The sequence below is a fragment of the Ictalurus punctatus genome, chromosome 23 (assembly GCF_001660625.3).
Source record: "Ictalurus punctatus breed USDA103 chromosome 23, Coco_2.0, whole genome shotgun sequence".
NCBI lineage: Eukaryota > Metazoa > Chordata > Actinopteri > Siluriformes > Ictaluridae > Ictalurus > Ictalurus punctatus.
In genome coordinates, this window is record NC_030438.2 from 7,105,114 (window position 1) to 7,121,242 (window position 16,129).

The following is a 16,129-nucleotide window of genomic DNA, read 5'->3' on the forward strand; positions in this document are numbered from 1 at the left end:
AGAAGGCAACACGATGCATTAAGATCCAGGGGGGTGTAAACTTTTGAACAGGATGATTGGTGTAAATTGTTATTATTCTGTCTTCTGGAAAACACGTAAATATCTTTTGTAATGTCTGAAGGGCAGGACTAAATAAAATCATAAGATCTTTAAACAAAATAATAACGATTTACACGGCTCGTCCTGTGCAAAAGTTTACACCCCCCATGGCTCTTAATGTATCATAAAATTTTATGACAGAAAGAGTGTGCCCATCCTGGAGTGTCATTAGAGTGAAGAAAAAGTGCAAAACCACTTTTCCTTCAGGATATAATCGAATCTTAACGAACATGTACATTTGGACAGGATATGTATTTCATGAGTTTTGTTGCATAGTAATTAGAGGCATTTGAGAGATCACTTAAGTGAGTGAATAATGATAACTCTAACAGAAGTGTGTGAAAGTATCAGGTGCTGTGAGAAAGAAATTTGATCTGAAGCTGGTAAGTTTACGCTCATGCATTCAGTCACATGGGAAATTAATTTTCCTCCACTTAATATTTAACCGATTTAGATAATCTTTTAGCATTACACATTATGCTACTCACTACTGTTGAGCTCTCACATGCATAACAATTAAATGCTGTAAAAGTAGAATATTAAAAGTAGATTTATTCACGGCAAGGCTCAGAGGGAGTTTGCTCTTAACCTTTTTGAAGGCTTGATATATAATTTTTAGTCGCAAATTCAATAATTTTCAAAAATCTGTTAGAATTCGATCGTAAATATCGGGCCCCGTTTATCAATCCTTGAGTTGTGTGTAAATGTTTTTGTTGGACGAAAGTGAACAAAATGTTCTCACCTTACGATTTCCTACGTACTCACGTGCATATGTTAATACTGTAAATGCCAATCACTCGAAAATGACCAAGCATGTTCATCATGGCACGGCTGATGTACATTTAGTGATGCCTACAAAACTCGAGAAAAGGCAATGTGCACAGAGCTGAAAATGGAAAAATAACGAATAAATTGCGAAAGAGCACTAAACTTCTAGTGCAGCTTAGCCAGCTACCATAGACACACAGTGATACCTTATATAGGGTGCCATTTGTTTTGTCTTAATTAACTGCCTAGTCTAATTGGTTTTTGTTTTGTTTTGGGATATATGTCATATGAAATGACTGAGGATGGTACCGCTTGAAGTACAATGGAAATGCTTTTGGACCTCAACTCAACATGGACATTCTGGCTGTGGTTGCTGGGACTACGGTGGCTGCGATGGCCTTGGGACCTCAATTACCACATGCAGTTTTACACTCAGGTCTCCTTTAGTGAACAGTGGACTAGTTCAACAAAACAGACTTCATATAAAAACCATAATGAACTCTCATTTACTTTCACACTATCTGTTCTTACACAGATGAGGACGGGTTCCCTTCTGAGTCTGGTTCCTCTCAAGGTTTCTTCCTCATATCATCTCAGGGAGTTTTTCCCTCACCACCGTCGCCATCGGCTCGCTCAATAGTGATAAATTCACACACTTAAAATCTCTATCCCGTGTTTATATGTTTCTCTAAAGCTGCTCTGAGACAATGTCTACTGTTAAAACAAATAAATACAAATAAAATTGAATTGAATTGAGATTTGCGAAATCTGTTCAATTCGTTTCATGCAACTGGAAAAAAGTGAGAGATTTAAACTTACATCCATGTATACAATTTCATCAACTAGTTATACGATTTGAAGCCTGTCAGTCAAGGTTCACATTCAAAGTCTGTATAAATGTAAATTTGCCCAAATTCAGGAGCTCTTGTAGGATACAAATGTTTTTGTATTTTTATTTTCTGAACTAAATGGATTTTCAAGAATACCACGCTTCATATGTAAATGTTACTGCAAGTAGTTTGTTCATATCCAGCTTGATAAATGAGGCCCGGTGTCAGTTCTTGACTTACTGATGCTGTAGTCTTGATCCACAGGGATTAAATCCAGCTGTAAGTGCTTGTATGTGCCCAGTGGTGTTACTAAAATTATAATTCCAGGATGTTGAATTGAAAATATATTCCCTTCAGGTTTTAATAATGCGCTGATGTTTTGAATTCTGCTTCATTTAATGTGTTTGCATTACAGTAGGTGTTTGCATGTTTCTTTTTTTCTTGAGCGAAACTAATAAGAAGTACGAACTGTGGGCTTTGCTGGATATTCAATTACAAAACTAAACTGACAGGGCGACTGACATTTTCCACTGAAATCTGTCTCTGCAGAGCAATAACTGTGAAGTGTGACAGGTTGACTAATCACACTGATCGCTGATGGCTTCGTTCCATTGTGTTAATGCAATAGCATGAAAAAGAAAAACCTCGACTTTGTTACGCTTGATGCATTTTGTTTTCTTCTTATAAAATGTACTCGGCGGTGCGCTTTCTATTGCCAGTCAGGGACTGATGCCTTCGAGGCATGTGAAGTTTTTTGGGGAAAGATAATGAGATCTGCCTATTGCTTTTCCCAGTGCTTTATCCAAAACTGCTTTCCCCTTCTCTAAATAAATAAAGGCCTCCGGCTTTCATGAATTTGTCTCAACTTGAAGCTTCGGTGCTAAATATTTGGTTTCCTGAAGTGATCTGAGAGACCTCATATCCCAGGCAATTTCCTAAAACCCTACAGCTTCATAATCAAGAGTTTAGTCAAGTCTAGCCTAGAGCCATAACCTTTGCTGTAATATTCTTAATGCTTTCTGCAGATGGTCAAATGTGAAGCCTTTATTCCACTGAACTGAAGCACACAAAGTGATAGCACTATATATATATATATATATATATATGTGTGTGTGTGTGTGTGTGTGTGTGTGCGTGTGTGTGTGTGTGCATAAAAAAAAAAACATAGCTACGAAATCTGACCATTTTTCATGATCTGATGATTTTCATAAGGTTTCTACAACACATTTTTAGATTAAGACATAAATTCGAACGTGGGCGGATTTAAAGGTTCTAAACACAACTTATATTTTACCAGGATTTTTTTTTTACAAGCAGGAGTAACACACCCCCAAACTTGAATTTCTCTGAAGACAAAAAACCTTTTTATGTTTTAGAAATCTCCTTTGTCCTATAGTGCTATAATGCATCTTAACATGCATTACCCTTTTATTTTCTGCCATATATTCATTCTCTATGCCTCATAAACACAGAGTTTCATCTCTCATCCTTGGAGTCTGCAGACTTTGCCTTAATATACAGATTCAGCAAATTCTGAACAAGGTCAAGAGATAAAGAGCCTGTTCACACTGCTATTGGGATTTTTGATGGATCATTGTAAAGTTTTATAATATGAATTTAAATATGATTATTATCCAGTCCTATAGTGGCTGATGAAGAATGATTGAAGTATAAAGATATGAATTTCCTTACATATAATCTGACGACAGAATAAATTGGTGCAATAAATTTGATATCTTTCTGAATAACAAGGATACATTTAACAATTAGATTTTACCACAATTCCTACAGAATCCTGAATGCTTCACCTAAAATCTGTATTTTCTGATATTTGACTTTTCAAGATATGTATTTAGGGTTCTGATGTTCAAAGTGTCAAAAAGTTCGAAACAAAGAAAGAAACATCAGGGAAAAAATTTTAAATTTGCTAAATACAACACAGAAGCAAAATAAATTGATTAAATGTGACATATTTATTATTCAAATACTAAAAAAAAAAAAATCATATTCAGATAGTTTTTGTTAGTTTCCAAGCTCCATAGAAAACCTTCTCGCAAAAGATGTATTCAAATATTATTCCAGAATAGCTGGAATATCTGAAAATGGTCTGCTATTAGTTTAAAAAGGAATGAGAATTTTTATCTGGACTACAGATTTATATGACATCCCCAAACTGTAAAAATAAATAAATAAATAAATTAATTAATTAATTAATTAATTAATTAATTAATTAAAAAAGCAGAAAATGTGTTTTCCTGGTTTCTTAAACATTTAATGACTTGACACTGACTCATCACAGATTGGTGTCTGTAGATTCTCGAGAAGCAGGACAGCAGGAAAAACAAATCGTTTTTGATGCCTGCATTTGAAACCTCCTGTTCTCCTCTATAAGTAAACTTCTAGCTGTACCTAGATGAAAAATGGCCTCCGGTGGCCTCACTACTTTTATTACTCCTATTCAAAACCTTGCGAGGACTTGCTTCTGGGAAAAATGTCCTTTAAATGCCCTTTAAATCATTTCTTCCTGTGTGTGTTTAAGGACCTGAAGAGTTAAAGGTCGTCTTGAGAAAGCGGGTCTAATTAAGGAGGTGGATAAGTGATTAGCCCTGGTTAATATGTCAGACTTCGAGTTGTCCACTCAGTGTTAACATGGTTCACCTCTTCTTAATTAATCTGCGAAGTGGGAAGTTACCACAGAGTCTCAGATGGGCTATAACGAGGCAGAATCCGATCCAGCTGGTATAAATGGGCTATCAAGGCTAAGCTCTCACCCTTTTTTTTTAAGGAAAAATACATTAAAGGCTTCTTTATTTTTTTCTTACATCTACAATGGATACAAAAAGTCTACACACTCCTGTTAAAATGGCAGAACTTTTTTCCTTCAATATAAAATTACAACATATAAAAATTAAGTGGAAAACAATCAGAACTTTGTTTAAACGTTTTAAAGATTTTTTATTATTATAATTTGTTTAGGGAAAAAGGGAAAAATAAAAAATACTTACAAGAGATTGTTGTCACATGCATAGAGTAATCAAGACTTGTCAGATGTTCCTGCAGCTCTTTTAATGTTGCTGTAGGTCTCTTGGAAGCCTCCCTGGTAAGTTTTTGTCTTGTCCTTTTATACATTTTGCAGGGATGTCCTGTTCTTGGTGAGGTCACTGTGGTACCCCATTTTCTCTATTTGTTGATGATGGCCTTTACGGTGTTCCATGGTACATCTAATGTTTTGGAAATTCTTTAGTACCCCTCTCCTAATTGATACACTGTAAAACCGCATAGTTCATTTAACTCAAAAAATTTGATGAAACTAATTACCTCAAAATTTTTAAGTTGATGAATCAATATCTTTAAACCAAATACACTTAAATATAACAAAAATTTTAGTCAAACTTGTTATATTTATGTCTATTCGGCTTAAAGAAATTGATTTATCAGCTTAAAAATTTTGAGGTAATTAGTTTCCTCAAATTTTTTGAGTTAAATGAACTTATCCGGTTTTATAGTGTACTTTTGAACATGAGATTGAATGTCATTGGTTCATTCTGAACACAGTCATGTCCTCATTTATAAAAGGGTGTGCACATTTATGCAACATGGTTATTGTAACTTTTTCCCCCACTATTTTCCCCTAGAATATTTCAGATTGTTTTTGCACTTAATTTTTGTATGTTGTAAATTTTCACGGGGGATGGGGGTCAGACTTTTTTTTATATCCTCTGTACATTGTCTTATTTACTGTTAACAAATGCCTTAAAGTGGAACGTTTTTTCACGTTTGCAAAAAAAGAACAGCAGCACCACCAATAGTCTTCAATTCAATTAAACAGAATGATATTAAATAGAAGCTGGGACTGATTTCTTTTTAGCCCAGACTGTAGACTGGGTCGTGTCAAGTCATTACACTTGACATATTACACATTACCCTTGATTTTCCATGTATTGTGGGTAATTTATTAAAGCCATATTCACTGACACATCCATAACACATCATCAATAGTGATTGAGAAGGCGCATGTGAAATACATTTGCTGGTATAATGAACTTGCCAGAGGTGGAATTACTTTCTCGATCATTGATTTTTCAAAATGCCTTTGGAGAAGAATCTAGAAAATCAGTAGACTACGCAAACATTGTTGGCGAATGATGGTGTGGTTTGAATGAAAGAGCTGGTTAATGGCAAGCACAGCTTTTCTGTTTACCACGCTTGCTCTTCGCATGATTATAGACTTGAATTAGGATTATTGACGTAAATCACAGCAATCACAAATGGTGACGTTTATCATTTCCTGAGATGTTTTAATCCATCTTACACTACAGCAATTTCACAATTACAGTTCTTAAATAAATAAATAACTTACACCTTATACTTTTATCAGTTTCTAGTTGCTTTTTATGTTGAGGAACATCAACCAAACGAGTTAGTTCCTGTTGTTACTTTCATTATCACAGCTGTAAACAGTCCTTCCTTCAACAGCCTTACTCAATTTTTTCCTCTCTCTCCTGAGACTAATAAAAAAAAATGCAGCTTGAAAAACCTCAAAGTACAAACCATCCATCCTGAAGACTTTCCTTCCGGCAGAAAACTTCAGGGAACAGCTTTTACATTAAAGCGCCGTCACTGACTGAAGCCTTCTTTTATAGAACTTAAACATCTTCTTACAGAGAAATATCTATATGGTGTTGATTTTTTGTTTGTTTTTTAGGTGTTTTTAAATGACTGTTAGGCTTAGGTTATCTACATTGTCCACTATACAAGTCCATGTGAATTAGCTGTTGCTATAGAAACAATAACATATTAGAACAAGTGCATTAAGATTTGCCTTGGAGCACCTTCTGACCAATCAGATTTGAGAATTCAACAGTGCTGTGGTATATTTAAGCAAATTTCCTGTTTATTTTTTCTCCTCTAGCTGAGCTAGAGTGATATACAAGCAATGAAAAATCCCAGTGTGGTTATAGGAAATATAAACACTCTTGGAACACCACTCAAGCAATTAAATTAGTGGACCAGAACTAACTGTTGCATAACAATCCACAATGCATAATCAAGATAGTTATGAAGTTTAATATATTTCCATAAATGTTGCCTTTTTAATACATTATAACTTGATATGAATGTGTCCATAGTTATGACCTTCATACAGTAGAAAGCCAAAATAACTCGACGTTCCCCTCTACACGTCCCATGATCCTCCACTAATGATTTCAGCTCTCTGTGTGTAAAGCAATATTGCTCCCTATTTTTTCCCTTACAGGTATATAGGTCCATGATTGCTATAGCCAGCTCATTGCGAGCTCACCCGCAACTTCAATGTCACCCGCAGATTACATTTTAATCTCATAATCTTCATGCTCTTCGCTCTCGGAGCGAATATTATCATTCATTTCCTGTTAAATGGGCTTGCAGTGGTGTCTTGCAATATGAACTCTCAAAGGCAGTCAGTTCATTTCACCTGTCCTTTACTCCAGACAGCCGAGTGTGTCCGGCTGAAGGTCTTCCGGCTCGATATGCACAGAGCTGTGATGAGGAGACACTGAACAATCCTGCGTATCACTACCAATATCAGGCACAATACTGCACTGTAATAGTGTGCCAAGTGCTGTCACGAGCCAAGAGAGCAGGGAGAAGGAAAGCAATAGCAAAATAGTAAGTTCATGTCCTAGCGTCATTTGTAGAATTAACAGTAAAAAACTAAATCGTTCTGTCAAAACGAGCACATTCGCCTCACACCTCCAGGGTCGGGGGTTCGATTCCCACCGTGGCCCTGTGTGTGCAGAGTTTGCATGTTCTCCCCATACTGCAGGTGTTTCCTCCAGGTATTCCGGTTTCCTCCCCCAGTCCAAAGACATGTATGGTAGGCTGATTGGCGTGTCCAAAGTGTCTGTAGTGTATGAATGGGTGTGTGAATGTGTATGTGATTGGGCCCACGATGGATTGGCACCCTGTCCAGGGTGTACCCTGCCTTGTGCTTGATGCTCCCTGGGATAGGTTCCAGGTGTCCCGGTGACCCTGAAGGAAGGATAAGCGGTATGGAAGATGGATGGATGGATGGACGGTTCTTTCAAAACGAGCCCCATGCTGGTTGTTATTGTGTTCTGTTTGCTGCACTCAGAAGTAAAATCAGCGATTACAGCGAGGGTATTAACCTGCAATATGAATCCTTCAGATCTACAGTCGGTTGTAAATGAGATTCAAGGACCATCTTGTAATTTGCTACTCATCAACCTATCTACATCGCTGATGGTCTGGACATTTGTGTGGCAAAAAGATCCCAATGCACAGTGCTTAGTAAAGCAATGTACTCGAATTAAAGGAAAAATCAATCCTTAAAGCCTTGCCTATAAATATTCAATATTATCGAATCATGCTAAATATATATTTTGGTTGTGGTCAGTTTTCTCTTTCTTTCATTTTTACATCGATAGTCGTGCATTTAGCCCTTGCTTCATCTATACCTAAAGTGAGTGATGCAGCAGCACTTTAATCCTTTAGTCTATCCAGCCCTCTTACATTCTCATCTGTACACGCTGCTCAAACAGATCAGCTTCCAATGCTTTACGCTAATACAGTATCACTGTCAGTACCGATAGCCTAGCTAGCCGAGCTGACTCTGCTGTAACTGCGTCATATAGCTGGACTGTATTCTGGACGTTTGGACCAACATCTCTCCACTTTTCTTCTCTTTTGTTTTTAGGCATTAACAACAACCACTTAGACTACCAGTCAAAAGTTTAGACACTCACTCTTCGTTATTATTTTTTTCCCTACATTTTAGAATAATAATAATGATCTATGGGAATTATGTTGTGATAAAAAAATCCAAAATAACCGAAATAATTTAATATTTTAACACTTGTTATCAGGTTGATATTCTCTTCCTGAGGCACCCAACCGGGCGTTAATGGCTATGCAAACATCAGGTATCACCGCTTTTGGCGGATCATAAAGGCAATAGATCCTTCTCTCTGACAGACTCGGATAAAATTTTTTATTTGATTTTTTTATAATACTCACCTCGTCCCTATCATATCGGACTGTTAGCATCTTCAATGTAGACACGCTTTTTGCCTAGAATTTCCAGAAATGTATTCTTGGCATTTTCTCGACAGATTTCTTGAGGAATTTCCCTGAGATTATTTTTAAACAGTATTAAAAGAGATCACATCGACGCCGGACACTTATCCGCTGCTATTTTGGAATATTTCGCTCCGAGTCATCCATTTAAAAAAATATTTCATTGTAAATAAAATATTCGTTTTCTAATGAAAGAAACAAATATGTCGGCACGATTATATTTTTCTCAACACTGATTTCTTTCATTTAATCACACATCTTCAGATCAAAAGGTTTTTAAGATCATGAGCCACATTTCAGTCGAATGTCCACAAACTTTTGACCGGTACTGTATGTCTGAGATTCCTGATAAATCTTTGCTTCTATTAGAACTTCATTGTAACTGCGCTAGCAATGTATTAAGATTGTTTTTTTTTTTCACTTTTACTGGTTTGATGAGGCCAGAATCAAATGGCTCGAAACACAATGTTTGAAGGAATTCCAGCACTGCTCACCAACTTGAGAACAACTATCATCACATTGAAACACGGTGGTGGTACAAGCATCATGCTGGGCAGACACTTTACAACAGCAGGGACTGGGGAAGTGGTCAGGGTTGAGGGGAAGATGGATGTAGCCAAATACAAGGCAGTCCTAAAAGAAAACCTGTTTCAGTTGACAGGCTTGAGTCTGGCGTGGATGTTTTCTTTTTTTAACAGGACACTAGAGTGGTTCAAAACCAAGAACCTGATTGTGTATGACCATTCAAAGCCCAGGACCTCAATTTGATTGGGAATCAATGACAAGACTTGAAAACTGCTGTTCACTCAACAGCCTCCATCCAGTCTGACAGAGTTTACCAAGATGAAAGGGCAAAAAATTAAAATTAAAATCAAGATTCGGATGTGCAAACCTGATAGAGACATGTCTGAGAAGACTTGCAGCCAAAGGTTGTAACACTACATATCTGGTTTAGTCGCAATTATTTTTATAAGTAGCTTGTAATGAGAATTTACTTATAGCTCCTAGATCTGTATGGTGCTGGAGAGATTTCCAGAGATTCAATGCACCTGCAACATAAATATGGCCAGAATCTATCTTGATCACAAACTCTATGTATGTGGTATGAACATGGATGCATCAAGTAATCAGCTAATAGAGTAGTATTTAATCACATCTCCTTCACTGTTCCTATCATTACAGGTTCAGGGCTGAATGATGGAGAATGGCACGATGTTCGTTTCTTGGCCAAAGAAAACTTCGCCATGCTGACCATCGACGGAGACGAGGCTTCGGCTGTGAGAACCAACACCCCCGTGGAGATCATAACTGGAGGAACGTATCACTTTGGAGGTGAGTACAACTGCATGATTACAGCGATAATGGTGTGAGTTACTCCCTTTCCCTAGGCTGTCTGTGCGAGTATTAGAGGTCTTTTTTTCAGAATGTTGTGTGCTATTAGCTTGGATTTCCAGTGATGGGCCTTCCAGGCTTTCCCATCTGCCTGTGTCTAATCAGAAAGTCCAAAATATTAAAAATAAGAAAGTAAGCAGTCACTTAGGAAAGTGAAGTTAACAGTCCACCACCAAATAAGCACTGGGACTAGATGTACTAAAGCTGTTTGTGCCCATTTTCAGACATACATTAATTAGACTGGATTGTGCCTGAAAAATCTTGTTATGTACACCGGATTTGAGCTTTAACTCACAATTTAAGCTCTGTGCATGCGGAAACGTGCAAAGTGTACTCATACATATCCATTTGAGAGATCGCCATGGGAAGTCAGCGCGAGAGGAAAAAAAAAAAAGCAAAATGAAAAGTGTGGTTGATTACATATTCTTTTCAGTGTAATAAAGGGAAATTAGCCATGGCTGGTTTTGCATGTGATTTTCTCTGCCTCCTAAAACAAGCTTTAAATATGCGCCTTCTTCTCACTTTTTAAAAAAATTTTTTTTAGAGCTTTATTGGCAGTGTTGCTGAGTGTGCGTTTTTCCCACTAGTTTTTAACTTTTTTTTTATTCATGACAAAAATGTGAGGCTGTTTTAGGGCCTTGGTGAAAATCTTCTTTAGGGAAACTATTTAAGGCTGATTTTTTAATTTTTTATTCAGATCTGGCATGCCTGGTCATATGCTATGAACACATACATTTTCTCACATCTAACAAAACAACAAAACAAAACAAAAAAACATTAAACAAGATTTGGTCAAAATTGCTATTTTTTCTCTCTCTAGATGATAAATAAAATACATTTGACCACAAGAAAAAATGTATTACAGTGTAATTAACATGTTCTTTTTTTAAATAAGATTCTTATCAGCCAAATTTTCATTATAACAAATTAGTAATCAAATGTCATATAAGCTGTATTAATACCTTCCACAACTTTTACTTGTTCTGAAATTATCATTTGTTGACCTTTTTCCACTACTCAATAACTTTGTCGCTAATTTAGTCCTTAATTCCTGCCCACCAGCCAGGTCGCCCCTGTCATACAGCTACAAACCGGCGAGGGCGAAGGCTATCACATGCTTCCTTCTTGTCACATGAAGCTATCCAACTGGATCTTTACAAACTGCTGCATCATGGGACTATCCGAGTACTATCCGTGTCTCTGTGATTGACAGGGGAGGGATTATGCCTTCCCTCCCGTTCAGATAGCAGGGCCAATTTTCTATCATGGACTCCTGGCCACAGATGTCGTGCCTTGTCTCTGATCTGTTGTTTTTAAACTGCAGTTTAGTAATATTTTTGTGAATTTTGTAGCCACATTAACCTGCGTGTTGTTTTGCATCTCCTCACGTACCTACATATGTCTCTCAGTGTCTTCCACCTTGTGCAGAACTCCTAGTTAATCCTAAATCACAGAGTAGCTGAGCTTTATCAGCGTTAATCATTTTCAGAAAACCTAAACAAGAGCTACAGTCTCTCTACCCCTCAGTCCTGACAGCATATTTATAGACGCCAGCCTGGAAAAAAGGGCAGAAGCTTCTCTCTCAGCACATACACTCCTGACGGATCAGCCAGTCATAATTATCAATCAGTGTTTCTCTCCATCTTTGTTATTTCACCTGAGGGCTGTAATGTCTGACTCTCTAATTTGTTTACAAGCAATTTTTCCTTTCCTGAGAGTGGAAAGAGCTTTTCCCTGGCACTAGAGGTGAACAATTTTTTTTAATATATATATTTAGACAAAATAAAATAATTTATAGTCATGGCTTGTAGATGAACATATCATGGTTGACTTTTCTCTAATAAATTTGCTTGAATCTCTGTGGGAATTTGTTCTGAATGTACTTAGTAAACAGAAACTTTTTAGTTGACCATACAGTATATACAGTATTAAATAGATATGTGTAATACTTTGGGATATTCCACCACCATCCATCCATCCATATACTGTACGGCTTATCTTATACAGGCCCGCTGGGGAACTTGGGGCACAAAGTGGGGGACACCCTGGACGGAATTCCAACCTAGCGCAGGGCACAATCGCATACAAATCCACACACTAGTTTAAAATGCCAATCTTCCTGCAGAGCATGGGGGGGGGGGGGGGGGCGGAGTACCCAGAGGAAACCCCCAGAAGCACGCGAAGAACATGCAAACTCCGCGCACACAGGGCGGAGGAGGGATTCAAACCCCCAATCCAAGAGGTGCGAGGCAAACATGCTTTGGGATATTGTACTGCACAAAATAATATCGCACATACACTCTACACTCTGGCATGTCATTTTCAATAGAAAGGATGCAAATTCAGACACACGGGCCTGAGTAAATGAGATTTAATCGCATCAAACCTGGGACTCTGTCCAATCCACTGTACAGCATGCATCTGCTTGCATCTCACAGGTCTTTAATGTGATTTGAAAATTGACTCCAAATCCTAAAAAAGATGCTGAAAAAAGAACAGTTCATGAAGCACAAAGACAAGAGAGATGGGAGACTAAGCACACGTATGTTCAGCCTTCATCCATCCATCCATCTTCTATACCGCTTATCCTTCTTCAGGGTCATGGGGAACCTGGAGCCTATCCCAGGGAGCATCGAGCACGCCAATCAGCCTACCATGCATGTCTTTGGACTAGGGGAGGAAACCAGAGTCCCCGGTGGAAACCCCTGCTGCATGGGGAGAACATACAAACTCCGCACACACAGGGCCACAGTAGGAATCGAGCCCCCGACCCTGGAGGTGTGAGGCGAACGTGTAACCACTAAGCCACCATGCACCCTGTTCAGCCTTCATATCTGTGCAATTATCCGATCAGCCAATCATGTTGCGACAGCACAACTGTATATAAAATCATTCATATACAGGAACTGCTTCAGTTAAAATCCACATCAGTGTGTGATTGAAAGATGTCAGAGGAGAATGACCACACAAGATGATATGATACTATAACTCAAATAATCACTCTTTGCAACCATGGTGAGCAGAAAAGCATATCAGAAAGCACAATATGTCAAACCTTTATGTGGATGAGCTACAACAGAAGAAGATCACAATCCTGTCAGCCAAGAGTAGTAATCTGAGGCTACAGTGCACACAGACTCACCAAAACTGGATAGTCCTTTTTCCCATCTTCTTTTGCTTATTTGAATCAGATTTGTGAATATTATCACTTAGGCCTAATAGTGCATACAGTTGAATAGATTCTACTTATAATCTATGTTTCCCCTATAATGAACTCATTTATTTATTATGTCTTTATTAAACAGTCGACTGTTCATCTTCACTTCTGTGCGATTGCTGAAATGTACAACAAAAATCATCACGGATTGTATTACAGTTGCTTCTTAGTGGTGAAAAATCCGAGAGGCTCCTCTTTACAGTTCTCAATAAACCAGGAGCATGTTTGTAGGTCGCGTCGCTTATCTCCGCGGAGACTTAAATGAAGGTAAAGCCTCAATGTGCTTCTGCTGAAATCTGGAAGGAGCTTATAGAGCTCATCGAGCAGAAGGAACACCGCAGATTTTCGAGGCAAAAGGATATTTAAAAAAAAAAAAAGATATATAAATTTTACAAAGAAACATCTGTGCAGATGTTACTGATGAGGATTTAACACTATGGTTTGTCCCAGAGGTCATTCTACTGGTCATGAATGATCCATTGAGCACATAGGTATTCATTAATGTAACCACCATTACTCTTTAAACACTTATGGCTCTCAAACACTGACACCAACACATACTTGTTATTGCTAACGGTTATAAATCGGTCATTGTCCTCTTTATTAATATTATAAAATTACTTGTGACAAAGTCAGGCCGCACTAAACCAGTTATCCAAATATGGCCTGTCTTTATTTATTCCCTGAATTCCCCCAGCACTTTTTTCATATAGACATTCTGGCAGATGCTACTGTATACTCCTCTCCTTCCTGTGTTCCTCACCAGATGCAAGCTTTATATCTCTTTCGTTTCTTGTCAAGCTCGCACTATTGGGAACTTTTCGCTCGCCGTGCTGTCTCTTTCTTTTCCTCTGCTCAGACAGACAATCAGAAAAGTGTCTGAGACGAGACAACAGATGGTCTCAGATACCTTTCAGAACTTTGCTCTTTTTTCCCTACCAACTGTTATTTCTTACATGAGCGAAAACAAACGGTAGGTTCTCCAGACACAGGCGTTTGCCTATTAAAATCAGGAGGATGTCGGCAGAGTCTCAGGAAGGATTTCAGAAGATTTGTTTTCATGTCTTATTCGAGCTTGAGCAGCTTGTTTGGGTTTAGAGGTTCATCCATGCTTCACTTCGTCATATTCTCATCAGTATACAGTCTCCATATGGGCACAGGTCTCTAATGAATTAGGGACTGATTTAATTAAATCAAACCTTCAAACTAAGACCTGCAGATCAGACCTGACATGAGGTTGGATTGAGTTTCACTTTCAATATTTTGCTCTATATGAATTTTTAGTAGACGTACTTTATCAGATGTCTGACTGGGTTTTATGATTTGTGATATGATTAATAAATGGTCATAAATATTCCAGCTAACATTTAGGCAACGCCATGCATTACACCCATTCTGAATGGTAATTATAATTATGTCAGAGTTTTAACAGTGGATCGTCAAGTTTTGAAAATCAATTGTAAATGACCTGTAATAAGAGTGAGATGTTTCTGTTTCCTGTTTCTTGTCTTTTTGTGTACAGGTTATTTCCTGCAGACCCAGGCGTCTCCATCACAACGCTCATTTCAGGGCTGCATGCAGCTCATCCAGGTGGACGATCAGCTAGCTGACCTGGTGGCAGTGGAGCAGGGCATGCTGGGAGCTTTTGAGAATGTCAGCTTGGACATGTGTGCCATCATAGACAGGTCTGAACACCAAATGAACCTCCATCGTCCACACTACGCATTAAAATGTGTATGTTCTTGTTTGGTCAAAATAACGTCAAGTACCAGTTTGAGATGGAAAGAGACAGAACCAGGAAGCTATGGAAAATGCAAAAGAACAAGGAGGTGTATTAAGTTCCAAAATAACTACATTAAATTCAAAAATGTAACTTTTGAATACTACCCACGGTGACTAAGACTGGGGATCTGATCGTATAGGTTTAGCTTGCAAGTTCTAGGTTCATTCTAGGTAAAAACATATCGATTATATATTTAATAAAGAGTCAGACATTATTAGTTTTTAGTTGTACAAATAGCCTGTGTTACAGAACAAGACTTCCAACACAACACAATCACAAAAGAAAACATGAGGAGTAATTGACCATCTTGTCACGTCTCCTGCTCAGGAGCACGACATCGACACGGTTTATTCAATTTAAGGAATATGGACACCGGCTCTCTGTGATTATACTAATAGTGATTGATTATCCGTGCATTTTCTGTCATAGAGCCTTAACGTGTGTTTATGTGCTGCAGTTCTTTCTCGCTCATGCACCGGCAGTGAGGCAGCATAAATTTAGCACTGATAAACAAAGATGATCAATGACGTAAATCATCGGTCATGACCAGTGTTACTCTGGAACAAGAAAAACACATGGTTGTATGTTAATGAGACATAGGATTTGATGAAACTGATCAGACATAACTTTAAATCCACCCACCTAATATTGTCTAGACCCCCATTGTGCCACCAAAATAGCTCTGACCAGTCGAGGCATGGACTCCACAAGACCTCTGAAGGTGTGCTGTGGTATCTCACACCAAGACATTAGCAGCAGATCCTTTAACTCCTGTAAGTTGCAAGGTGGGGCCTCCATTGATCAGACTTGTTCATCCAGAACATCCTACAGACGCTCGATCGGAGTGAGATCTGGGGAATTTGGAGGCCGAGTCAACACCTTGAACTCTTTGTCATGTTCCTTAAAACATTCCTAAACCATTTTTGCAGTGTGTCAGGACGCATGATCGTGCTGAAAGAGCCC

The 16,129-nt window shown here is 38.1% G+C and overlaps 1 protein-coding gene across 1 annotated transcript in view; it reads left to right on the forward strand.

The window, feature by feature from the left end:
* The window catches only part of LOC108256478 (contactin-associated protein-like 2), a 139,302-nt gene that overhangs the window by 64,280 nt on the left and 58,893 nt on the right, over positions 1-16,129 (forward strand). The window contains exons 9-10 of the mRNA XM_017453397.3: positions 9,957-10,106; positions 14,906-15,068. Coding sequence (XP_017308886.2) covers positions 9,957-10,106; positions 14,906-15,068 — 313 coding nt within the window. The remainder of the gene's footprint in view (positions 1-9,956; positions 10,107-14,905; positions 15,069-16,129) is intronic.